The 25,555-nt window shown below is 44.2% G+C and overlaps 1 protein-coding gene across 1 annotated transcript in view; it reads left to right on the top strand.

Moving 5' to 3' along the window:
- Positions 1–9,721, top strand: part of LOC111863047 — a gene marked incomplete at its 3' end in the record, with an annotated part of 400,943 nt that extends 391,222 nt beyond the window's left edge. The window contains exons 8-9 of the mRNA XM_023848997.2: positions 5,526–5,721; positions 9,492–9,721. Coding sequence (XP_023704765.1) covers positions 5,526–5,721; positions 9,492–9,721 — 426 coding nt within the window. The remainder of the gene's footprint in view (positions 1–5,525; positions 5,722–9,491) is intronic.
- Positions 9,722–25,555: the final 15,834 nt, after the last annotated feature.

The following is a 25,555-nucleotide window of genomic DNA, read 5'->3' as shown; positions in this document are numbered from 1 at the left end:
ACCGCGATATCCCTCGGTGACGTCACCGCGGAGGGGAGTGGCGGGGCGGGAACTCGCCTATTACCGTAGTAACGCGAGCGTTACGTTACCGCCACGTACCGCTGGGGAGGTAGGGGTCAACATGTCACAATATCAATTAGCTCTAAAAGTTGAGGGGCCGCACTTTGTGGCTATGGGGGCCGCATGTTTGACACGGCTGGTCTAGATAATGTGGGACCCTCAACGTCTCACAACCCTATGGGCTTTCACGGCCTGGTACTGGGATAGCTTCACTTTACGTAATAGAGAAATTCACTACATTCAGATCTGTCATTTTCATTGTTTAAGAAAGGCGAAAGAAAGGAAGAAAGACTTTGTGATGTGGAAGGTGACTGGTTGTCGGTTATAAAACGACTCTGGCAGGGTTAGCTTTCTAGTGGTTAATTTTCCTGATTTATATTCGGGATTCGTCTGGTTCGAATCTCAGTCGGAGCATCGACTATCCTGAAGAGTTCTATCTACCGGAATATAACCCCGTGTAGTCCACTGAAAGTCAATCACGTTTCGGAGGAACATGTTGCTTCCATCTTCGATGTCAGAGATTAAACCAAGCAAGAAACCAGCATGAAAGGTATCAAGCAAGGTGTGTTATATCCCAGAAGATACAATTCTTCATAATTACCGCTGTTACAACCTGCACTGTAGCCCTGCGAGTCGTAAGAAGCGACGAAATGGGAACCCAGTGCCTGGAGGTATAACTGGACCACCCTGTTCCGGGGGGGATATAAATACGGGGACCTGGCCCTCCAGGTTAGGGGAGTCTCGAATTTGAGACAGTAAAATATGGTGATGAGTCCCGCGGGACTCGAACCCGATATTGACTGCGCTGACGAGGGCCAGCAGTAATTGTAAACGACAGACCCATCCTTTCGTTAGAGAGGATTTTACATAAGGGCTATAACCGCAAATGTTCAGTTGAAAAATAAATACTGGTCGTGGGTCTCAAGGGGTTTGACGCTAAGACGAACTGATTGGCTGCAAACCTCCAGTCTTAAAGTAACTCTCTCATATCCTACATCAACCATCCTAAGATAGCCTTCCTCACACACTCCGGGTGAATGTCGGGATGATACCAAGAAATATACCGCCACTGATTCCTTCTACAGCCTTCAAATTCACCGTTCTCCTTACTTTTTTGTTGCCATTGAACATTATATAGTCTGAACCACTGACATAATAAACAACGAAAAGTAAATGGTTTGTAACGATAGGCCTAATTGTGAATGTTCGGCGGTAAGGATTCGGAAGAATATATCGTGGCCTATTTTAGAAAGCGTGCAAGTTATGTAGCTGAAGGCCGCGCCATAGCTCAAGCGGTTAGTCGCTGGCTTCCCACCACGGCAGCCCGGGTTCGATCCCGGGTCTGGTCAAGTGGAATTTGTGGTGGACAAAGTGGCGCTGGGGCAGGTTTTCTCCGAGTACTTCGGTTTCCCCTGCCAATCTTCATTCCACAAAATTTTCCATCATAATCACCCGGGGCAGGTACAATAGGCCAATCAGTGGCCGCCGTGCCGAGTGGGCCAAGCTGGACTCCACCCCCCACTAAACGTAGTTCTGTAGCTGATTCCTTTCACGCGTAACGGTGCTGTCTTGTTTCGATTTTCTAACAAAGAATCCTGTGAATGAAACCCAGATGCTTTACCGCTGTGCTAACGTTCCAGCTAGATAGTTTTAAAAAAATGGAAGTCCTTATTAGACGTTATGGGTCAATATATCTCTTTTAGTAGCCCCGCCCGAGCAGTAGTTCCTGTAGAGTTGCTCCAAAATAAATTTCAGGGATGGATACGGACCGACGAACAGAAAGACGAATAGACACTGTAGCGCCGCTCCCCTCCGCCAAATATAGTCGAGCGGGGTCTCTGTACATGTGCGGTGTGAGCTGATATTCGTTACATTTTCACGAAATTTGACCCTAGCGAAGGAACAACATGACGACCGTCATGTAGGCTCCGCTGTGGGTCGTTTGACTCCTGTATATTACATTGGATCCAATTAACGTTCCTTTCGTATTAAATCATATAAGAAAGTTAGAAATTCCGTATACCGTGAAGGCTTGTTCTCAAATAGAATTGTGGTCATCTGTCATTACTGACGTCTGACAACAATTCTATTTGAGAATTAGCCTTCACGGTAAGTGGAATATATGTATATACAGGATGTCCCAGGAGGAATGTGCCAGACTTCGGGAGGGTGTTCCTCATGTTAAAATATGCCGATATAACCCAAAACACCTATGTCCAAAGTTTAACGGTTACGGAGATAATGGCCCCAGAAAAGTGTGGTCTTCTGGTGGGTCCACGCACTATACCTGTCAGCTGACACGTCTTATCTATGTTTGTCCTTGAGTGTGGTGATTCACACTAGCCGTAAGCTTATGTGCTCCCCTCAGGATACGTTGCGGCCGCGTTTTGTATGGGTGGTAGGTTAATTGTGCGGAGTTGCTGAAATGCCTTTTGTGTTTTCACACGTGGAATATTGTGATATGCATTTTGTGTGTGGATTTTGCGGTGGCAATGCACGTGCTGCTGTTGAAGAATACCAAAAGCGTTTTCCCCATCGAAAGATTACATGTCGAAGTGTATTTACGCGAATTCACCAGACATTGCTTTATACTGGTTCTCTTCCGAGTGTTTCTGTGCGCTCTGAAAGGGAGGATGTACGAATGAGAAACACACGAGAGAACATTCTTGAGATGGTTCAGAGGAGTCCGCATCTGTCCACTCGTAGAATGGCCTCTCGCATCGGCATATCACGTATGCAGGTATGGCGAACTTTACATGATGAAGAGTTGTATCCTTACCATGATCAAAGGGTACAACATCTGGAACCAGGTGACCATGCTCAGCGTATGGATTTGTGCCACTGGATAAAAGCTCATCTCGAACTGTTAAGCGTCATTTTATTCAGTGATGAGGCGTCTTTTACCCGGGACGGTGTAAATAATTTACGAAATGTGCATACGTGGTCCCATAATAATCCACATCAGATGATGGTAACGAAATTCCAAATGAGATTTTCTGTGATCGTATGTTTAGTACAGTTATGTAGTCGGCTTATACCAGAATGCGCAGTCAGCCATGTTACGTCAGCGCTTGCCATTCATGTGTCATGTATAGTCCTTGGAACCATAAGGACAACTATGACATGGCGTGCGAGTATTTTTGTAGTTCAATTTAATGGCTTCATGTCACTCACAAGTTAGTTTGATGTTACGTAAAGGGGATGGACAAAAATATGGAAACAGCCAACAAAAAACACATTACCGTGACTAATATGATGTAGGACAACCTCTGGCTTGTAGAATTGCTTCCAGTCTCCTTGGAATGGATAAATAGAGGTCCTGTATGATTTGCAAGGGAATCTTATACCATTCTTCCTGGAAAACCTGGTAAGTTCTGTTATCGATGATGGAGGTGGATAGCGCACACGCAAATTGCTCTCCAAAACAGACCGCAAAGGCTCAGTATTATTGATATCTGGCGACTGTGGGGGCCATGGCAGACGTGACACTTCATCTTCGTTCTCATAAAACCAGTCATGGACGATGTGAGCTATGTGAACACAGGCATTGTTGGCATGGTAAATGACATCACCATTAGGGAGCAAAGTTTGCACCATGGGATGGACCTGGTCGCCCAAAATGGTCACATAGTCGTGTGACGTGACCTTGCAGGGTAATGATGGGTCTGGCAGAATACCATGATCGAACCCCCACCATGTTTCACTTTTGGCAGCAAACAATCTGGATCATAAGCTTGGGATGGCGTTCTCCAGATGTAAAATCGGCCAGAAGTCAGAAACAGTGTGAAAGTGGACTCATGCGACCAAATGACCGTATTCCATTGCTCCATAGTCCAGGTTTTATGATTTCGGCACCACACTCTCCTCTTGGCGGCATTTTGATCACTGATGAGTGGCTTTGGAATTTCAGCTCGTCCAGAAATACCCTGCTTGTGGAGTTCCCTTTGTACTGTTTTGGTGCTGACAGGGTTTGTGAGCGTGACATTCAGTTCAGCAGCCACTTTTGCAGCTGTAGTCTTCTAATTTTCGTCACAATCCTACGCAATGTTCGTCTGTCTCGATCACTCAACACACATTTCCGTCCACGCTGGTGTTTATCGGATGCGGTTTTCTTCAGTCCTCCTGTATGTGGTCATAACCTTGGATACTGTGCCTCACTAACACCAAAAACCTCGGCTAACTTGGTTACGGAAGCACCCACCATATGGGCCCCAACAAGTTGCCCGCGTTCGAATTCTGTTAGCTCTGACGTGATGCACAAAAAATTGCACAGAACACTGTCTCGACAACAAATGAAGCTTGCAACGTATTGCGGAGGTTGTAGAGGTAGTGGTGTTGGGCAGATACGGCAGCGTGACCTACAAACGTCGCTAAAATAAACACTTCAATTCAGGCATGCATTTCACGAGGTGTCCATATTTTTGTCCATCCTCTGTACATTATTAACCTTACAGAAACCACATATTCCTGCCAGTTTTAATATGTATTTGGTAATCAACAAGTGTGTAACACCTGTCAAAGTTTCACACTTCTCTGGCCATTATTTCCGTAACCATTAAACTTTGGACATAGGTGTTTTGGGTTATATCGGCATACTTTAACAAAAGGAACACCCTCCCGAAGTCTGGCACATTCCTCTTGGGACACCCTGTGTATATATTAGCATAATATCAGTTGCCATGAATTTGGAATGCCCACTTATGTAAATTGTTTCAAGATTTTGAACTTTATTTTTTCAGTTTTTCCTGTCTACTCTTATTGACATATGTCCAAAAATGTGTAAAATGTAAAGTTGTCCCTGTGCCTAACTAATTAAGCACTACGCCATGAAGGCGTATGGGGGAGTGGATGTATAGATCCACACTTTCTTGACCTCAGCACTAGCTGGAGGTGAGCAGTCAGCTTCACGACCCGGCCGCTTTTTACCCGGGGAAAGCGCCTTCGATACTCATTAGATAGGAGGTTGGGTGGACCCCAGTGCCGGTCTGGACAACGTGGAGAAGAGAGAATTCTTGACTCTACCGGTATTCGAAGCCCGACCCCTCGGTCTTCCAACCCATAGCCAGTCGTTATACTGACTGTGTATCCCGGTAGCTCTTCAGTGTGTGCTGTTCATTAATAGAAAAGAGACTGGTTTTTAAAAGAAATTAGAAGGAACGCTCTTACATGTGCAACGAAATTATTTGTTTTTAAGACTAATTTGGTATCTCAAACATACTGTGTATAGTTCGGTATTGCATGAATTTGTATCAGATAAGAATCCTATCTATGGACTGCGTTATTTCTTCTCTGTGACTGGAAAACACCAATTTCCTGATAAGCGAACACCATCCAGAAACGAACTGTCTACAACCGTCGCACTCATTTCCGTCCATATCGCCCGTGAATTGTTCTTCAATGATCGGTTGTGTTCGGAAGTGATCGGGGAAAGATTTGTGATAATTGGACTACGGAATTCCTTCAAGATTGCTCGTTCTGGCTTGGGGCTGAAGACGTGTCCCAAAGTTACTCCTGCGACCACGAGGAGACGAGGCAGCGCTAGTAGCGCCGCAGCTGGCTCACGTGATATCTCGCCTTCTGGTAATGGCGGTAGCACACCAGTAGCAGCATCTGGACAACATGGCGGCGGCAGCAGCAGCAGCGGTAACAATACACCATGGGGTAGGTGAAGTAAACAACCCTGAATCTCAAGGTTAATATTTTAAAGACAATATATCGGCCACATTTTCGCTTAGTTTGTGATGTAATGAATTTCAGACCTCTCTAGCGTGTGTTTTCAAAACTCAGTATAGTGTTTCACACTGTATATAAATTCGGTTTGTGTTTAAATATTGTGTCTATGGACTGTCGGGGAGATTTTATTTCTACCTGCCTTACTAGAAAAAAAAAGAAGAAAACCTAAGGAATACCGCAATCCAGTTAAGCTTAAATCTCAGTTCACGATTCACTTTTCACGAACCGAATTTAGATTTGATCCATTTTCTAAATACACTGATCAAAGTGTAGATCATTTTAGAACCAGAAAACCTACCCTAGTTGATCTAAATGTTAGTTTTCGTCAATTAAGTTACACCTGAAGCAACACTGAGTAAATGTTATAGCTGACGAGGGAATGCTTTCTCTTGTGGAAATATTATTTGTGCAGTTGGTAACAAATTAACACAAAGTGCTAACACCAGTAACAGGCTTTCAAATAGAGAGATCAATACTTTATACGTAACATATTTTCGCGCTTTAATCCAGTTTGTTCAGTTTCGTATAAGAAGATTTTCTCTTTATTGGTTATTCAGAGTGACGCAGAAATATGCACTTTTTTCAGTTACTTTACGTTACTTTCGAACACGGCTGAATTATCTAGGATATCAGATATCCTCTGCATATGGTAATAAATATTTGTTTCCAATAAAGAAGCGTTTGTCTTCAGATAGTGCTGAATGTTTCCATTTTGCACAAAGATCGTGGATTTACCTCATTTCAGACAATTAAAAATAATTTAATCCTAATACAGTAGAACTTGGTTATAACGTCATCAAAGGGACCTAAAAATAGTGTCGTTATAAACGAATGTCGTTGTAACCGAAATGGGCACTTCCACAGTAGCCTTATGTTAGTCACGTAAAAATCTACCAAAAACCGAGTTAAAATGTTGCATTTTTTAGTGAAATACGTAGTTAAGTACAGATTAACGTAACATTAACGTGGAATTGCCCAAATGTGTAATATCAAAGACATATTACAGCGCTTTTCACTGACAATACACACCGCACTAATACTGTATATTAAAGGTAGGCCTACTCACCAAATTACAGTAGATTACATCAATTGTTGTGCCTTACTGTACCTAGATACGAGTACAGTAATCAGTTATCTTCATCTGTTTCCTGTTACTTGCCCAATACACACTTTCTAAATTACGTTCAATGTCCATATCACAGAAATTCAGGAATGAAAATGACGTTACATACGAGGTTGATGCATTTGTGCATGTCGTACTAAGCAAGGTATAAAAACAGTTGCTTTATGAGGAATTAGTTCGTACCATTGAATATTTGACGCAATAGACAAGGTGTCGCAGAAACCGATGTTGCTATAACCAAGTTTTACTGTATATGTATAAGCCTATCGAGTGCTACTGACCCTGCTTCTCTTCTAGGCGTACAGCTGAATGAAAATCTCTCCCTTTCACGTCATATTTCGCTTCTGCAAGATGAAAGCAAATAATTTTCCTGAAGACTGCTGCTGATTGACCGCCTCTGTGGTCTAGTGGTCAGAGTTCCTAGCTACGAATCTACCAGATTTTATGAGAAGTAGTCGGTCTGGAACGGGGTCCACTGAGCCTCCTGAGGTTAATTGAGGAGCTATTTCAAGGAAGTAGCGGCTCCGGTATAGAAAACCGAAATTAACGTCTCTGGGGATTCGTTGCACTGACCACGGGACACCCTCTATCCTCAAAAGTTGGCACTAACTTCCCCGACAAGCGGCGGTCGCTCGGTCGGTATAGTTCGCTTGCGGACTAAGACCATGGAGGTTTTTTTTTGTCTTGCCATCATTTGGGATATGAAATGTTCCAGTCCTACAGATGTTTACCGATGTTTCGAAGGAACGTGCGGCCTCCACCTTCAGAGTGATCATCGCTGTGAGAACGTTAAGTCTCACATTATTATTTGTCCATAAAGTTGCAACTTTTGCTATCTCTTTTGTTTTTTAAAATGTACAAAATTTTTTGTTTAATTTTAATATGGTTCTTGCCGTCTGAAAGTAATTATGTTCTTTTGTTTTTGTATAATTTGTTAGTATAATAGACATCGTGAGAGACTATGGAGAGTCCATCAATGTTCCGAAGGCTCGGGAAAATGCAGGCAAGACTAATTTTATGCGGCTCCTCATGGCCATTAAACTGTAGCTTTTGCGACACAAAAATAAGTGTTTTTTTTTTCTTCGCCTAGTTTAACTTCTGGCGAACTGAATTTCTTGTGTGCACTACTAGCAGTATTTCCTGGACCATCCTCCCCTCTCTACCACATTACACTGAGGGAGGATTGATACTGTGCTACTTGAAAGGGGGAGCATAGTTGAGGACAGAACACAACTCAGTACAGAAAGTAAGTTACGAGTCTTTGAGTCAAAATTCACAGTAGACGTGAAGGCTGCAACATACTTCAGTTTATATTCCGTAGTGTTTATAAGCAAGAAATTAGTTGCAACTTATTTTATGTGAGCAGTAGTTCTTATCCATGTGCTACCACAAGCGTCACACGCTCCGCAGCCCGGATTATCCTGAAAATCAGAAAATTTCAACGAAATTAAATATTCAGCAGTTTGATAAGTTTATTATGTTATACAAAACAATCTCCGTGGCTTTACTCCGCAAGCGAACTATACCGACTGAACGACCGCCGCTTGTCGGCGAAGTTAGTGCCAATTTTATGACCGCGCCATAGCTCAAGCGGTTAGTCGCTGGCTTCCCACAGCTGGTCTGGTCAAGTGGGATTTGTGGTAGACAAAGTGGCGCTGGGGCAGGTTTTCTCCGAGTACTTCGGTTTCCCCTGCCAATCTTCATTCCACCAATTGCTCCGCAATCACCCTCACCTATCATCTGGGGCTAGCACAATAGGCCAGAAGTTGCCGCAGTACAAGGGACTTAGTCCCACCCCACTAGCAATAAAAAAAATAATAGTGCCAACTTCAGCGGATAGAGGGCGTCCCGTGGTCAGCGCAGCAAATCCTCACGGCCGTTAATTTCGGTTCTCTAGACCGGAGCCGCTACTTTTCCATTCAAGTAGCTCCTCAGTTATCCTGACGAGGTTGAGTGGACACCGTTTCAGACCCACTATTTCTCAAAAAATCTTTTATCGGGAATCGAACCCGGGACCTCTGGATCTGTAGTAATGAGCTCTGACCAATAGACCACAGAGGCGGTCTTATCCATATGTTTGCATTTAATGAGAGCTAACGCTGGTTCAATGTCACATTATTCAGAATCTGTAGTTCCACGTGTTCACAATTTGGTTTGAGTGTCATTTCTAATACTTTGTTGTAGATCTATAAACACTATTGTTGGTACAGATTCACAATATGCACTATGTTTGTTCAGCTTAAGAATGTTTCGGTAAAGTGACTGAAACACAAGCGATTGAGCACGAGTACGCAGTAAAGCTCGTACATTTTTTGCACGTACTTATCGGGTTTAAATTATTTTTAAGATCCCCTTGATCTACACTGTATACATTTCATATTCTTATATAAATATGTATTTTCAGATTCACTCTTCCGCAAACTTTGGAAGAAAAGATTCAGGAGTGCTAAATAAATATATATATCCATAAGGCAGTGTCGAACACAGATTAACAGGGCAATGTTTACCGACATGCACACAAATAGTTTCCCCAAGAGGCAGGTAGGGACCGCTAACTAGGATTGTTACCTCTCAGCCACGTCACAGCTGCCTCACGAGTGGCGGCGCCTCGTTGGCTCCATCAGGCGTCGGGTGCGGGGCAAAACTCCCTCCACCGCTGCTGCAGCTGCCGCCCCCAGTAGCGAGAAGATGTCAGCCTTCATGACGTCATCAGACCCGGCGGTCCGCGATGATTTCCTGCGGGCCACCATGAGAATCTTCCTGGTAGTGTCGCCCCCAATGGGGCGCCTGCAAGTGACACACAGGGTACGTGGCTGTTATATGTTGTATTCTGTTTGTACAGCGATAACCCTAGAGATGCAGTTGCCAAGGACAGGACCCCGCCATTGTGCTCACGAAGTGCCCACAGAGCAAGTCTATTGCGAGACCGGGAGAGAATGTGTTAAAGTGGCTAGCAGACGTAATATGATTCTTAGGAACCCCGGTCTGTAACATGCTGATTCCCCGTAAAATTGTAGGCTCGTTCTCTTTCTCTTGAACAACTTCGTATCTCTTCAATTCGTTGGAAACCCATAATTAAACTCCTATCAGTAAAATTTCTCCTTCATTAAGTAAATTTTCGATTAGCTTAATAGGCCCATTCGTAATTTATTCTAAAATCAATCTTTGTTGCTCAGTAAGAAGTGATTAAATCCAAAATAACTACAAAGGGCGTTAGTTGACTAAGGACACCATGCTTGTAAATATGTTGTATTAATTTAATGCTGTTCGGAAGAGAATTAAAATGGTGCAGCTAAAAGTCAGAATTAACTAAATTTAATTTAAGCTCCTCATACTGAGGCGTGTCGTAGCTAAAAGCCGGAAGGTCGCGGGTTCATGTCCCGATGAGGTCATTGGATTTTTTCCGTTGACCTAATCCTTCCAGCCGCACTATGGCGCTGGGGTCGACTCAGCCTCTAACAGAAATGAGTACCAGGAATATTCTTGGGGGTAAAGGGCGGCCGGCGCGTAAGGCTGACAACCTTACCGCCATTTTGAGCCGATTGTCTAGAAAATGTGGGAACCTCAACATCTCACAACCCTATGGGCCTCCACGGCCTGTTATAGGGATACCTTTACTTTTACATACTGAGAACTGAGGAACTATGCATATATTCATATTTAATGCATATGATAAGATTTTATATGGGCGCAGTATTACAGGTACTGTCAGAAAGCGATAATTCTGAAATGGAAGGCGCCACCGAACTGGTAAATCATGAAGCAATTTAAGGTGGACAGTCCAAAATTGCAAAGCTTAAAAGCGCTGTAAATCGGAGGTCAGAACTCCGTAATAAAATATACAAGGTCAACCTTAGGGGGTATAATACTCATACAAATGGGCAAAGCAGGCCCGGTCAGTGCCTCATGAGATATGGGCGAGTTTTGCATTTGACTGGATGCTAGTATATAACACTGCATTATGCATTAAGAGACGGAGCAAAGGACCCAGGTTTGCTCAGTCGCTGGTGAAGTCTGGTGAATAATTTGTGGGATTGGATTCCTGTGTGGTGGATAATGTCCTGCAAAGCGGCGACATGCTTCCCGAGAAGTTCCATCGGGACGGCCATACCTGAAATGCATGTCTCTCATTTCCCGAGCCGAGTAATACGGTTCCATTAAAAAACCACTAAATGGATTTAAAATCGGAAGATTATCGCAACAGCATCTGTCACTACTTTCTCCTTATTAGCAGACTGAGTCTACTGATACAGTCCGACGGGCTAGGAGATGGATGGCCGGAGTTCGATTCCCAGCAGGATAAGATTTTTCTCTTCTCCATAACGTCCAGACCGGCTTTGTGGTCCACCCAACCTCCTACCCAGTGGTTACTGCGGCTTTTCCCCCGGGTGTAAAGCTCTCGGTGCGTGAAACTGACTACTCACCTCCATCTAATGCCGAGGTCAAGAATGGTGGAGCTGTACCTCCACCCCTCATGTGTTCTTCATGGCGTGCTGCTTAATTAATTAAGCATAGAAACAGCTTTACCTGTCACTGAGAGAGTCACAGCACATGGAAGGGAAAGGCAAGGAAACATACTGCTGGATTATCTTTTTTTTTTATTATTGCTAGTGGGGTGGGACTAAGTCCCTTGTACTGCGGCCACTTCTGGCTTATTGTTCCAGCCCCAGATGAGAGGTGAGGGTGATTGTGGAGCAATTGGTGGAATGAAGATTGGCAGGGGAAACCGAAGTACTCGGAGAAAACGTGCCCCAGCTCCACTTTGTCCACCACAAATCCCACTTGGCCAGACCCAGGATCGAACCCGGGCCGCCGCGGTGGGAAACCAGCGACTAACCGCTTGAACTATGGCGTTGCCAAAAAAATCCAATGACCTCATCGGGACTTGAACCCGCGACCTTCCGGCTTGTAACATAGTGCCTCAACCAACTACGCTACCGCGTGCCCCGCTAGATTATATCTTATCCAGGTCAGAACTCGCACCCACTGGCTTCTGGGCATCCGTTGACTGGGACTCATTTGCTCATGTGAGTGAGTACCATACCTTTCAAAGCCTGTAGCCTTTTCTTTTAACAGTCTGTATATCTGTTGAAGTGTAAGCTGGCTCCTGGATATAACATACTCGTGTTTAGTCTTGCTTATCCGAACAGTGAGTAAAGTCTAGAACACTTATATAGAAACTCGGATGAAATGGCAGGCTCCACGTCCCGACCTGGATTAATATGGATTGGCTGCTGAAATTTTAAGGTTTCGATTGTCAGCACTTCTAGAGTTGAGAAACATGCCATACGAAACATAAAGTATACCTCTTTTGTATGGTTGTGTGGTATATGGTATTTCACCCAAAGAGAGAATATAGATTTAAGGACGCTGCAAAAGGGAGTACTGAGGAGAATATTTGGACCTAAGAAAGAAGAAGCAACAGATGGTTACGAAAAATATCACGAGAGCTGCGCAATATCTGTTCACCATTAAGGTGATCAAATCAGAGAGGGCGAAATAGACGGGACACGTTGCGTGTATGGAACTAACAAATACATACAAAATTTTTGCCTGAAAATCTGAAGGAAAATGATCGCATGGGAGTTCTAAATAATAAATAAATATATTTCGAGGATTTGGGCTGGATTTAGCTGGCTCAGAAGAGTGCCCAATGCTGGGATTTTTGCAAATGGCATTGGAACGTCCGATTCAATAATTATCTGAGCAACTATTATCTTCTCAAGATTAATATTATATCTTGGAACTAGATATATGAATTATAGGAACATGGCTCTGCTACTCGGTGCAAGAGAATTTGTACTTGGCAAAGAATTTGCCAAACGTCGTAAGAAGTGACTGTACAATTGTTGGGAATTTACGCCTTACGAGGCACCATTGGAGGTTCCTTGAACATTTTCAGGTTACCTCCGACTTCTGCTTTCCGTATGCCTTGTTCCTCTCAACCAGTATCACTTCTGCAATAATGAAATTGGCTGTATGTTTATTGAACTTCGATATCAAGTTTGTTTCGCACTCGACTTCATCTTTGTAATTCGGTTCTTGTCTGTATTGTGCTTGTAGTTACCTTTGTCTCAATGTCAGTGATGCATTATTAGATATCGTACATGTATTTCATTTCGTATTAAATTACGTTTGCCTTTACCTGTTAAGTAGGCCTCCAGGCTATATGCTTCTTTGTATTCTACGTCCCTTCTAAATACGGCTTATGGTCGGATGTTTTCCTTTAATTTACTTTCCTTCGATATGAGGTTAATGCTTATTTTTTTCACAAGATTGAAGTCTGTTCCCCACAACTTTCGAATCGTTTCAGCAATGTATTAATGTACAGAATAATGTAATTTGGCTTTTGTTTATTTCGTTGCATTTGTTAAGCTTGGATTCGTTTTGAAAACGTTAATAATTTACGATCTTCGTAAAATATTATGACTGCAATCACTTCAGTGAATCCGAACAGTTGGTCCGTCGATGGTGCTCTGCAGTAATAGTCGGGGAGTGTTTAGTTCGAATCTCAAACGAGGCAGTGAACATCCTGACGTGGTTTTCCTCCATACCACTAGGCACATGCCGCAATAGTACCTTCATTAGGCCACAAACGCTTCCTTCCAAATTCTTTCCAGTTCATCAGTCATTCTGTCTTTCTGCGCCATGCAGCGAGCTACTGACAGCCTCGTAAAGTGAAAAGACACCGAAGGAGACGAAGCGGACAAAACCTGACCTTAAATGAATAGGCCGCGAGGGTGCGGCTTGGCTTCGTCTGACTGCGGACTTGACGGCCGAGGGGTCGGATTGCAAGTCCCGGGTTTGAGGCAAGATTTCTCTTCTCTCCACGTTATCCAAGTCGGTTCTGGGACCCACCCGGCTTCTTATGCAGTGGGTAGCGGGGGCTCTTTCACGTCGGTAAAGCGGTCGGGGCGTGAAGCTGACCACACACCTCCAACTAGTGTCGATGTCAAGAATACATGGCCCTATAAATCGACTCCCCCATATGTCTTCGTAGCTTAGTGCTTAATTAGTTAAGCATAAGGACATCTTTACCTTTATGGGTTAGGGCCTGTGACCGGTTCTAGTGAACACGGCAACAAACTCTTGGATTACATAAATTGCGGAGAATTTCTTGATTAGGGTAAGCGACCGTTAACTTCACAAGCAAACCTCTTCCGCTTAGGCTGGGGCCACACGAGAGCATAAAGTACGTCCGTTGCAACGAACGTACTTTATGACGGACGTTGCTGAGGACACCACATAATTGCAGAATGCGGTGCGTAGTTTTTTGTCTGCAATGGAGCCAGAAGAAAGCGTAGCATTCACCTCTCTTGTTTATTTCGACAACGGACGTCACGACGTGCGTTACAACGGACGCATTCTGTGCGCTCGTGTGGCCCCAGCCGTGTGAGTTCGTGCGTGCGTGAAGGCATAGCGCTTGGGTTCTCGGCTGGGCCACTCAGGTCCGTTCGCACTGCCCTTATCAGGGCACAAACTCTGCCTTCTCCTTGCGCTCATCATCCCTAAGCCTCCACCCTGATGTCCCGGCTTCCCTCCGCTACCTCTGCCCCTCCGGCCCAACCACATGCCTACGCCCCCCCCCAACTTCCCTCCCATCATCCCTTTTTCCTTGCCCAACATAGCCACAAACTTCTTCCCTGCCTTCTCCTACACCAACACAACCGGTCCTCCTAAGGGCCATGCAAGTTATCCTGTTCTTATCTCCTATTGGTTCGCTCTGTTGTGTGTCAGAGCCAATGGGTACTGCCGGTTCTTTCTGTCCTACGAGCGAGCCAACGGGAACTGACTTGCTGTCTTATATCCCTTCTGTTTCATATATAATCCGAGATTTGGGGCAAGTCGATTGCTCTGCTCGTCACTTTCTTTCATGCTGGTTTCTTGCTCGGCTTATTCTTGTACCCTGAAGATGGAGGCGACATGTTCCTCCGAAACGTAGGTTAACTTTCAACTGACTACACGGCGTTTGGAGAATATGTTACACTAAACCGGGTACAGTTTTCCTTTTTCATTTCTATACAAATCGGGTTAGAAATGGAAGATGATTTTTGAGGCGCATTTTTTCTCCCTTTTTAGCAGAAGCCCCACTGAGAATCTGAGTGCACTGACAAGAATCAAGTGCACTGGGGAGCGGAACACCTTGGACTGCTCGCCCTTTTCTCTCGGCTGCACCAAGCACAGCTATTACTGTCGTGTGCTACAGTATGCACGCTTGTCATGACCCACTCTGTGTGACGAGTGTGCTACAGTATGCACACTTGTCATGACCCACTCTGTGTGGCAAGTGTGCTACAGTATGCACACTTGTCATGACCCACTCTGTGTGACGAGTGTGCTACAGTATGCACACTTGTCATGACCCACTCTGTGTGGCAAGTGTGCTACAGTATGCACACTTGTCATGACCCACTCTGTGTGACAAGTGTGCTACAGTATGCACGCTTGTCATGACCCACTCTGTGTGACAAGTGAGAATGTGTCGAATCTGTCGCGTCCCGCTCTCAAGAATATTTCACTACTCCGTGACGTCACAGAAAAATGAAACTCCTTGCAGCAGCTGCTTAAAACAAATTTACCTGCAAGATCAGCGGTTTCCAATCTTTCTTAAGAGGACATGTCGCCTTTCCAAAAGTCGTGTTTTAGCTATATGTTTGATAGGTTATAATGGATAACAAGGAGTTCTGAGAAGAATCAATCGCCTACTTTCCTTGGTGCGACACGCATCTCATATAAAACGCCGCGTCCAACAATTCTTCTATTGCTGGGTGTGTATTCGTTGCCTCAGTAACGTTTTTACTGATCCTTCGTCTAGTAACGATAGGGAAATACACGTGTAGGCACGCATTGATTGGAGGAATTTATGAAGCAGGCCGTTGAGATGCGCTCAGGTGCCATGATATACATACCAGTTTTCATAAATATTGGTTCAGGCATTCAAACGTTTATAGGGGACAGTTCACATATACACAGACAGCGTGGTGATCGCATAAGCCTACTTTTGTTTTTAAAATAAGGAAATTTGTCTAAAAAGCATATTCTTGTGACATTAATATTAAACTAAATTGTATTTTGACTGTGTTTTTTGGTATAATGTTAAAATAGGTCTTCCAGAAATAAGGTAGAAGGTTATTGACTGCTTCGGTGCTGTATCCAGTGTCGAGGTTTTTTGAACATTCTGAGTCCATAAAAACAGGAAATGTTTTAACCGACAGCGTGTCCATCAAGTTATCAAAGAAAATCCTCTACCGTAGTTACTGTACCACGAAGCAAAACTTATTTACGAGCTTTTGTTCGTTATAGAACAGTTATCAACCTCGGTAAAAAAATTCTCTAAGTTTCTCTGTATTTCCACACTTCACGAAAATCAATTTTCTTATTTTCGTTTTCCTTTGCCATGCCCTCACACTCATATTTCATTCGCCCATTTGTTTCCCCATATGAGGGACGGCCATTGTGTAGATTCAGTATCGATTCTTCCAAATGACACGCAGTGCAATATCAGACACACTCGTTTCAATACGCATGTCTGGTCAGCGGTTCCTAGCCACTGGGCTACAGACCGCTTCCCCTGCGTTTTGTCACTGGTGGAGACACATTGGCCTTTGTTGTTTATCGACTGTGTTTGTCATCGAACGAAATAAGCGGATGTTTATGTACGGTGGAGTGGAAGCGGTCGTGGCATATATCAGGGTAGTGTCACTTGAAACGCTGGAATACAATTTTCAGCCAGTATAGCCAGCAATGTGCCCGCGGTTCAGATTGTGCAGGCAACTTCCGTACTTCCGGAATGTAAATGAGGGCACCTGACATTTCAGGTGACCTGCTTTAAGCGTTTCTAGACAGTGCATAGTTTATGAAATTTTTAATACTGTGTCATAACACCCGAAAGCAGGAATAGTGAAGTCAGAACAGACGTTCATTGCTAGGCAACCACACGATAAACAGATTCCCGCGGCAACGAATACGTAAGCAACAATCGAGTAACTTCCGTTGCTATGCAACCGCGCTGTAAACACGCCTTCTCAACAATAGAGAGGCTGTGTTTTCTGCATGGGCCGTGCAAAGTTGTTATATAGAAGAGTTAGTTAGTTTCGAGACGTCAGCCTGCCAGGATGAGCAGAGGAATTCAACTGAGTCGAGTCTTCGGAATTGGCAGTTGCAGAATAATGACAAGAGAGGAGTTAGGCTGTGAAAAGAAGACTTCATACGTGATTTGAAGTGACAGACTTTTATGAAATCCGTTGCCAGGATACGGCTAGTGAAAACTAAGAACCCCAATGCGTGTGTAACAGTTAACTGTAAATTGCGTACGAGTAGATCAGCAATAGCGCTCTACTGCCTGTAGTTCTGTCGTGTATAAGGTGTCAATAAATTCAATCATACAATCCAAAACTCCTTCTATAGTTACTAATACACGTGACAGTCCCTTAATCACATGCATTTCGAACCCCTTTTGACACCATTGCAGATATTTCATGTCGTCGAGTAAATAAAAAGTAAAGCTATCCCTGTAACAGGCCGTGAAGGCCCATAGGGTTGTGAGACATTGAGGGTCCCACATTATCTAGTCAATCGGCTCACAGATGGCGGTAAAGTTTGTCAGCCCTACTCCCCGGCCGCGCTTTACTCCCCAGGAAAATTATTTAATTAATGGTGGAATGAAGATTGGCAGGGGAAACCGAAGTACTCGGAGAAAACCTGCCCCAGCGCCACTTTGTCTACCAAAATTCCCACTTGACCAGACCCTGGATCGAACCCCGGCCGCCAAGGTGGGAAGCCAGCGACTAACCGCTTGAGCTATGGCGTGGCCCTAGACCGGGACTAATATTGTAATGTCCACTTCTCGCTGGTAATTCGACCGTGGCTGCTGGGTAATCGTATTTCTGGGACCCTGTCTGTTAGCGGATAGTAAATGGAGAAAGTCGAAGAGACTGGGACATGTCATTAGAGGGGCTCAAAGAAGAATGGCTAAGAAATTTATTGAAAATAAACCAGAAGGTGGAGCAAACGCGGGACCGTCCAAGTTGAGAAGGCTGGGAAATATAGAGAATGCTTTAGGTGAAGGAGACACAAGGAGAATAATAGAGAAGAATGGGCATTGTCGTGAAGGAGGCCAACGTTCTTAGAGCCAGAGTAAGGGCGGTCGCACACCAACTGCATCAGAACAAGCATCAAGACATGAGACAAAATACGCAGTCTTTCTTCATTCGTGATTCGTCAGCGTCATTACTGAGACCGGTGTGCGGCGGTTTTCATAATCTCATTCGTTTCAAATGTGCTCCTTTCTTTGCTTCATGTCGCAGATATCGTGTCTTGACTGTTACATGTCTTGACGCATGCCGATGTGCGGCCTGCCAAAGACAGTATAAATATACGTATGTACGACTGTCTTATGGTGAAGTTATGCTAGAAACTCGAAGTGTTTCCTGAAAATTTCGCTGAAATCTAAGCAAAATCCGACCACTTACTCTCTGCCTTTATATATATTCGTTAGTGTCAGCAGCTCGGTTAATCCCGTCTGTATAAGAGGCGTCAGTTGCCAGGCATCGCGTGATTCTTCTTTTAATTACAGCAGACATGTCTACAAGTCTTGCCAACATTAAATTCATCTGACGCGGACAAATGTTACGTTCACAGATTTAGATTTACTTGGCCTAATAACTATAAAAGTCGATATATGAGCGCTGCGCTTGTTCATGTTAGATTGTGATGGAAAGTACCGACTTGGGGAGCACGTCATATTTCATGATTTCCACAAGTTAGCCTTGTTCTAAAGCGGCCTCCGTAGTCTAGAGATAACGTTCCAACCTCATGACTCGTGGTACGCGGGTTCAAATACCCGGCGGAGTTCGTCGAATTTTTAAGGGCGGAAAAATTCAGGGAACAAGTCCTCCGGGAGGGACTTTAAGCTGTGTGTCCCGTGTCGTAACTTTACGGCACGTAAAAGAACCTCATATCTCCAAAGGAGATCACTGAGCCAAATTCCAGGACGTTTCCCGCCCAACAGTAGTCTCTAAGGCCTCTGATAGGTGGGGGAAGCATTATAGACACCGCTAAGCAAGCGGCCGAACTCGCTTGCTCGGCGGGACTGATAGTACGCACCATTTATCGGTAGGGTAAAGAGACTGGTAGAATATCATAGAGGGAAGCACAATAGATCAAACTGGTCGCGGTGCATGGGGAAACCCACCCTCTCTAAATAACTAACTAACTAGCCTTGTTCTAAAGTAAAACTTTGGGGGAACTCAGTACAGTGAACATTCAGTCTTACCGCGCCCACATTTTTTCAATAGAGTACTACGTCATAAGAACCATAATGACCCAGACTACTGAGTGGGAGAGCGGGTCGAACCAGTGCCCGTTTTCATGAAGTATTGTGGGCCCTTTACAGTTTTGCACATCCTGGGGGAAAGCCCATGACGTGACAAAGAGCGCCGAATCTTCCATTTTCGTGGCTAACTACGTGACGACGTAGGAACGTCAGAAAATAGTGAAGAAATTAACAAAATTTGACAACAAGCTGAGAGAATATCTTCATTTTATGCGAGAACATAATTTAGCACATTGTCTTGTTCAAAGAAACCGAAACCTAAATTGAGTGTCCAGAGATGACTAGTTCTACTAATATACAGTTTGTTGAAACTGCTTGACCACTCTCAGCCCCTCGTTTCTCATTCACCGCTTCATCCTGGCCGTATGGTTCTGTTTGTCTACCAGACCGTTCTAAAGCCTTTGGTGCTTGTAAGCGCGGAAATGGCGCTGTCAGTTAAGGAAAAGTAATCTTGATTTTATTTCTATTCATTAAAGATGAGGTATACATGTTGAATTATTGGGAAGGCTGCCGTATTTTTTTGTTTATTGCTAGTCGGGTGGGACTAAGTCCCTTGTACTGCGGCCACTTCTGGCCTATTGTACCAGCCCCAGATGATAGGTGAGGGTGATTGTGGAGCAGTTGGTGGAATGAAGATTGGCAGGGGAAACCGAAGTACTCGGAGAAAACCTGCCCCAGCGCCACTTTGTCCACCATAAATCCCACTTAACCAGACCCAGAATCGAACCTGGGCCGCCGCGGTGGGAAGCCACCGACTAACCGCTTGAGCTATGGCGCGGCCAGGCTGACGTAAGTTTTATATTTTTAGTGAGACAACTTTTTTAGAATTGCAAAAAAGTGCCTTTTCCAAAGAAAGGAGCACGCGTAATGTGAAGTGTAATTCGCACTATGACAAGACTAACATCTCGACGCTCTTGTTGTTAACATTACTACGCTAATTTTAGTATCAAGGAACACATTATGTGAAAGACAGATGTACCCCATTGGAGTATTTATTTTCAGTATTAGTTAACTCAGGTCATGTTGACGACTGGTCGATGCAAGCTGCAGGAACTTACCGGGCTAGACACTGATGTTGCTGTAATTAATAACTTGGGGCGCGCCATAGCTCAAGCGGTTAGTCGCTGGCTTCCCACCACGGCGGCCCGTGTTCGATCCCGGTCTGGTCAAGTGGGATTTGTGGTGGACGAAGTGGCTCTGGGGCAGGTTTTTCTCCAAGTACTTCGGTTTCCCTTGCCAATCTTCATTCCACCAATTGCTCCACAATCACCCTCACCTATCATCTGGGGCTGGTACAATAGGCCAGAAGTGGCCGCAGTACAAGAGACTTAGTCCCACCCCACTAGCAATAAAAAAGTAGTGATATATATACCGCAGCAGTGGTAGAACCAATAGGCCTCCTGCTACTACTGCTACTACTACTACTACTACCACCACTACTACTATTATATCGTCTCTATTATCATTATTATTATTATTACTAATTTTTCTTGGCATTATTATTAATCTATTGTCATTATGTAGACTCTCAAATTTTGTATTTGTTTTTTAATTATTTTTGTATAATTCTATGTACTTGTGCTAACCTTTTAATTGGCCTCTGTGCTGTTACGTTTGCACGTAAATAAACACGAATTGAATTGAATTATTATTATATGCTGACTCTACAAGACGGGCGTCGTCACTTTTATGCTTTGTTCTTAACAAACGTCTTTTTTTTCCTTGGCACTACAGCCCCAGTGGGCCTAGGCCTACCTCCATGAACTTCCTCGTTCACTGTGGTTTTTCTAGATCTTACACCATCGGTAGGACTCCTTGGGCGGGTGATCAGCCCGTCGCAAGGCCTCTACCTGTACACAAACACAGAAAAACGCACACACAGAAACTAAACATCCATGCCCTGAGTGGGATTCGAACCCACGATCCCGGTTTCCAAGCGAGCGAAGACAGTACGTGCCTCAGACCGATCGGCTACCGTGACCGGCTAACAAATGTCTTAGTGGCCCTAAATGTTGGCTCTCTGTTCTCAAAACCGCCGGCAGTCGTGTTCCTGCTCTACTGAACATCCGTACACCCGTAACTGTTTCGCTTTCAGTGGCTCCTCCAGTCCTGCCCTTCAGCTAGGTGCATTTCTGCTGCAAATGCAGTGTGTAAATCTACAGATGTTTTTAATGACTCGCGACCTTAAGTGATGGCCTTTTTCTTTGTTTTTGTGGTTTGTCCTGTTGTCTCATTGTTTTTGTTGCCTGTATTCCGGGCGGAGTCCGTAATTGGCCCCTGGCAGTTGAGCTCAGCACGCAAATAAATGAAGAATTGAAATAATAATATTATTATTATTATTGTTATCATTATTGCCTTTCTTAGCACGTGCTATTAGCTAATACTAAAATGGCAACAAGAACAAAATAGGCTGGAGCGAGTAGCAGCGGGAAATGTGCGGTCATTACTGCCAGGGCCATAATTAATTTCCGGATCACGATACGCTCACAGCTTTGAGTTTGAAGATATGCCCTTCTTTGTCCACAGCGAAGGCCATTGCTCCCAGTTTTATACATATCCACTTGTACCCTGCGCTGCTGTGAGATTGGCTGAGTTTGTCGTGAACTAAAGGAAAGCTGTTATCATGCAGGGATTTTAGTTTTCAGGTAGCAGGAAATTTTAATGTTGCCTGCGGGGTTATGAAGGGTGGATGCCAGCGTTTTGGAGGGTCCGTTCCTCGAACATTGACCCTATTGCTTCCGATCCGTGAATCAGAAGCATTTGAATAACACTGACCGCATGGAGCTGCGTGCTTATGAGAGGCTGATAGTCGCTCAGCTTATCAAGAAATATCCGGACTCTAATGGGACCTAGCCGGTCACGGTAGCCGAGCGGTCTAAGGCATATGCTATCTTCGCTCGCTCGGAAGCCGGGTTCGTGTGTTCGAATCCCATACAAAGCATGGTTGTTTGGTGTGTATAGTTTTATCCTGTGTTTGTATTGTCCTGTGTTTAGGTGGAAGCCTTGCGACGGGCTCATCACCCGTCCAAGGAGTCCTACCGTCTGTATAAATGATAATGAAACTGAGAAATCAGCCCCATGCTCCACCGTGGGAGCGAGAGGACAAGAAATGGGACCTAGAGATTCATTGCCGTTTTCACAAAAGCGTGCCATTGTATCCTGTTCTGACGCAGTCACATCCCCTTCACGTCCTCACATGCTCCATTCTTAAGATCCACTTTAATAACTTTCTTCATTCTTTGCTTAGATCCCCGAAGAACACTATCGTCCCTTCAAGTCCAAGTCACATTGCGACTGACGGTCAGTCAGTCAGTCAGTCAGTAAGTCTTGATGTCGAGCCCCATCTGGGTCTCATGACCAGATATTTATTACTGTTTGGCGTTTACGGTCTTGTTTTTGTGGGGCGTCCTCTCTGACGAGAGGACGGGTCTGCCTTTTGTATATGCTGATGGCCCTTGCCAGTGCAGTCTTTCTCGGGTCTGAGTCCCTTGGGACTCGTAACCATATTTTATTGTCTCAGATTTGAGACTTCCCTTTTCGTCGCCTCCTACAACTCGCAGGGTCACGGTGGGGGTATTCGAACCCGTCTCTACACGGGGGATCGTCCCTTCAGGTTTTCCCAGTAATGTATATACATTTCTTATTTCACATGCGTGCTACATGTTCCGCCCAACTTTATTTGCTCACCCCAATATTACGTCGTCAGAAGTACAACGTAAGCCCTTTATAACACTCCTACGTGTATAAAACTGAATGTCTGTACTCAAATAACTTTCCGTATTGACTGAAACGCAGAAAAATATTCGATGCACTGCCATCAATTTGGTCCTCCTCTCAGCTGACACAGCTTGAACAGACTATCGAAATAAACTTGCACCATATCTCACAGTTGAGAACAGCACTCACAGTAGTCAGTGGGGTGTAATTCGTTATGAAATATTCGCCTCGAGGGACTGGGGCGTTGTCACTCTAAATATGCACACTCCTCACTTAGTGCAGTGTTGCCAAACTTATTTGCACGCCAGAGGGGCATTTTGTCTTATTCGCATATAGAATATCTCACTGTTACCTATGATTTTTAGATCGCTCCGAAATCAATCCGTGAAGTGTGTATTGTTTGCTTTATTCCTGAATAAATACACGAAGATAAGCTAATTATATTAGAAAATTACAAAATAAATTAGTTGTTTTCTTTCTTCCGAAACGTCGGTAAATACACAGTCTATATGTTATCACATTCCATAAAACAGTAATCCTCATAGTAACTACCATAAGTGCTTCAAGTCTAAAAAATTAGTAGGATTTGAGGTTCTCACCCCGGTGGTTATAAACAGTTCTATCTTCTGGGATATAATGCTCTATAGTATTGTGGCGTGCCGCCTAAAAGCCAGAATATCTGAGCGGGCGTGTCCGGCGTTTCAGACGGACATTTAGCCTCCATCTTCCTCCCAAAGGTCCGTTGATTTTCAAAGGACAACATGATATTATATCCCAGAAGATAGAATGGTTCTTAGTGTGTAGTTCGGAAATTAATGCCACAGGCTTCCAGTGTAACGTCTGTATCTGCAGTAGGTGAACACAGAGGTTGGTAGAACTGTTCTTACTGTGTAGTTCGGAAATTAATGCCACAGGCTTCCAGTGTAACGTCTGTATCTGCAGTAGGTGAACACAGAGGTTGGTAGAACTGTTCTTACTGTGTAGTTCGGAAATTAATGCCACAGGCTTCCAGTGTAACGTCTGTATCTGCAGTAGGTGAACACAGAGGTTGGTAGAACTGTTCTTACTGTGTAGTTCGGAAATTAATGCCATAGGCTCGCAGTGTTACGTCTGTATCTGCAGCAGGTGAACACAGAAGCTGGTGGGTTTGCAGAGTGACAGAAACACGTTTGGAAATTGTCTACCCCATGGCATTGCACCCTTTTTTTCACTGTTGGTGATATTCAAAGGGATATGAAAACAAAGACTTGCTCATCACTGGTGTCGTGTGGACTCCAGGTAAATCCTTACAGCTTAAATTCACCACGCGTAGTTAAACTAAAATAACACTGCAAACACTGGGCTGCCTGAAGTAGTGACTTCCAGGAATAAGGAGGTAACTCCCCTAACTTCTAGTGAATGCATTAGGCAGCCAGTATATCGGGCCATCTCTTGGATTATGTCAGTATGGGGTTATTAAAAGCAATAAATTTGTATTACGTCCAAGATCTAATTTACATAGTAATGCAGTCTACTCTGATGCAGAAGTTTACATTTCTTGGTGTTGAAGACGGCTTTTCATGAAAATAGGATGTTCGGCTTTAATATAAACACTCAGCATTTGTAAACACTACACGGGAAGTGTAGCCCCTCATGTAAAACATAGAAGCAAAAAGCCAATTATGTACACCTTATGATATTGCTAATGCAACGGGAAGATAGCGAGTCTGTTTATCGAAAAGTATAGAACGCTGAACATTTTTAGCCAGTATGTTATGGAAGTTTATTATCACTTTCACAAGAGCCGGTCACTGGTCCCTATCCTGAGCCAGATGAGTCCAGTCCGCTCCCCTCCATCCTGATTCCCTGATATTTTACACGCATTTTCTAGTTCTGGCATCAATGCATTGATCTTCCAAATTGTTTCTTTTCTTTGGGTCTTCCTCCCAAAACTTCTTACATATTTCTCTTCTCTCTCTTGCATGCTGCATTCGCCCTTCACCTCATCTTCCTGGTGTTTATCGTCGTAATAACGTTGACTAAAAATACGAATTATGAATCTCCTCATTGTGCAGTTTTCACCATCCCTCTTTAGGTCAAAATATTCTCCTGAACACGCTGTTCTCAAGTACCCTCAGTCAATGTCTTCCCTCTGACAAGCAAGAAATACTAAATTCACTATTTTATATGTCCGACTATTGAAATTACGTCATACCGGAACAATGACTCCGTCGATCCCTTTGAAAGAGACAGATTTACACAAAGTCGAAAACGTATTAATATATTTCCGATAGGTCTTCGTGTGAAAATATTGGAAAGCTGTAATACAGAGTGGGGCGCAGAAACTTTCCTTGTGTGAAGACGCATTGTGAAGGGAGGGAAGGTTGCAGAGAAGTGGGAATAGGCTCGGCGAACGCAGCAGTCGCGGAAGTTTCTGTCTAATACTCCTCAGTAGGAAACTAGATGGACGAGTGAGAAGCGTGCGTTTGCTGTCGAAGCCTATTTTTCGAACAACCATTCCTACGTGACGGTGCAGCGTGCGTTCCGTACTCACTTCGGAATTAAGCCCAGAGGTCCGGTTCCCGACCGAAAATAGATTGTTTTGTGGG

Source organism: Cryptotermes secundus, unplaced genomic scaffold (assembly GCF_002891405.2).
Source record: "Cryptotermes secundus unplaced genomic scaffold, Csec_1.0 scaffold1525, whole genome shotgun sequence".
Classification (NCBI taxonomy): domain Eukaryota; kingdom Metazoa; phylum Arthropoda; class Insecta; order Blattodea; family Kalotermitidae; genus Cryptotermes; species Cryptotermes secundus.
This window is presented reverse-complemented; position numbering and strand designations above follow the sequence as displayed.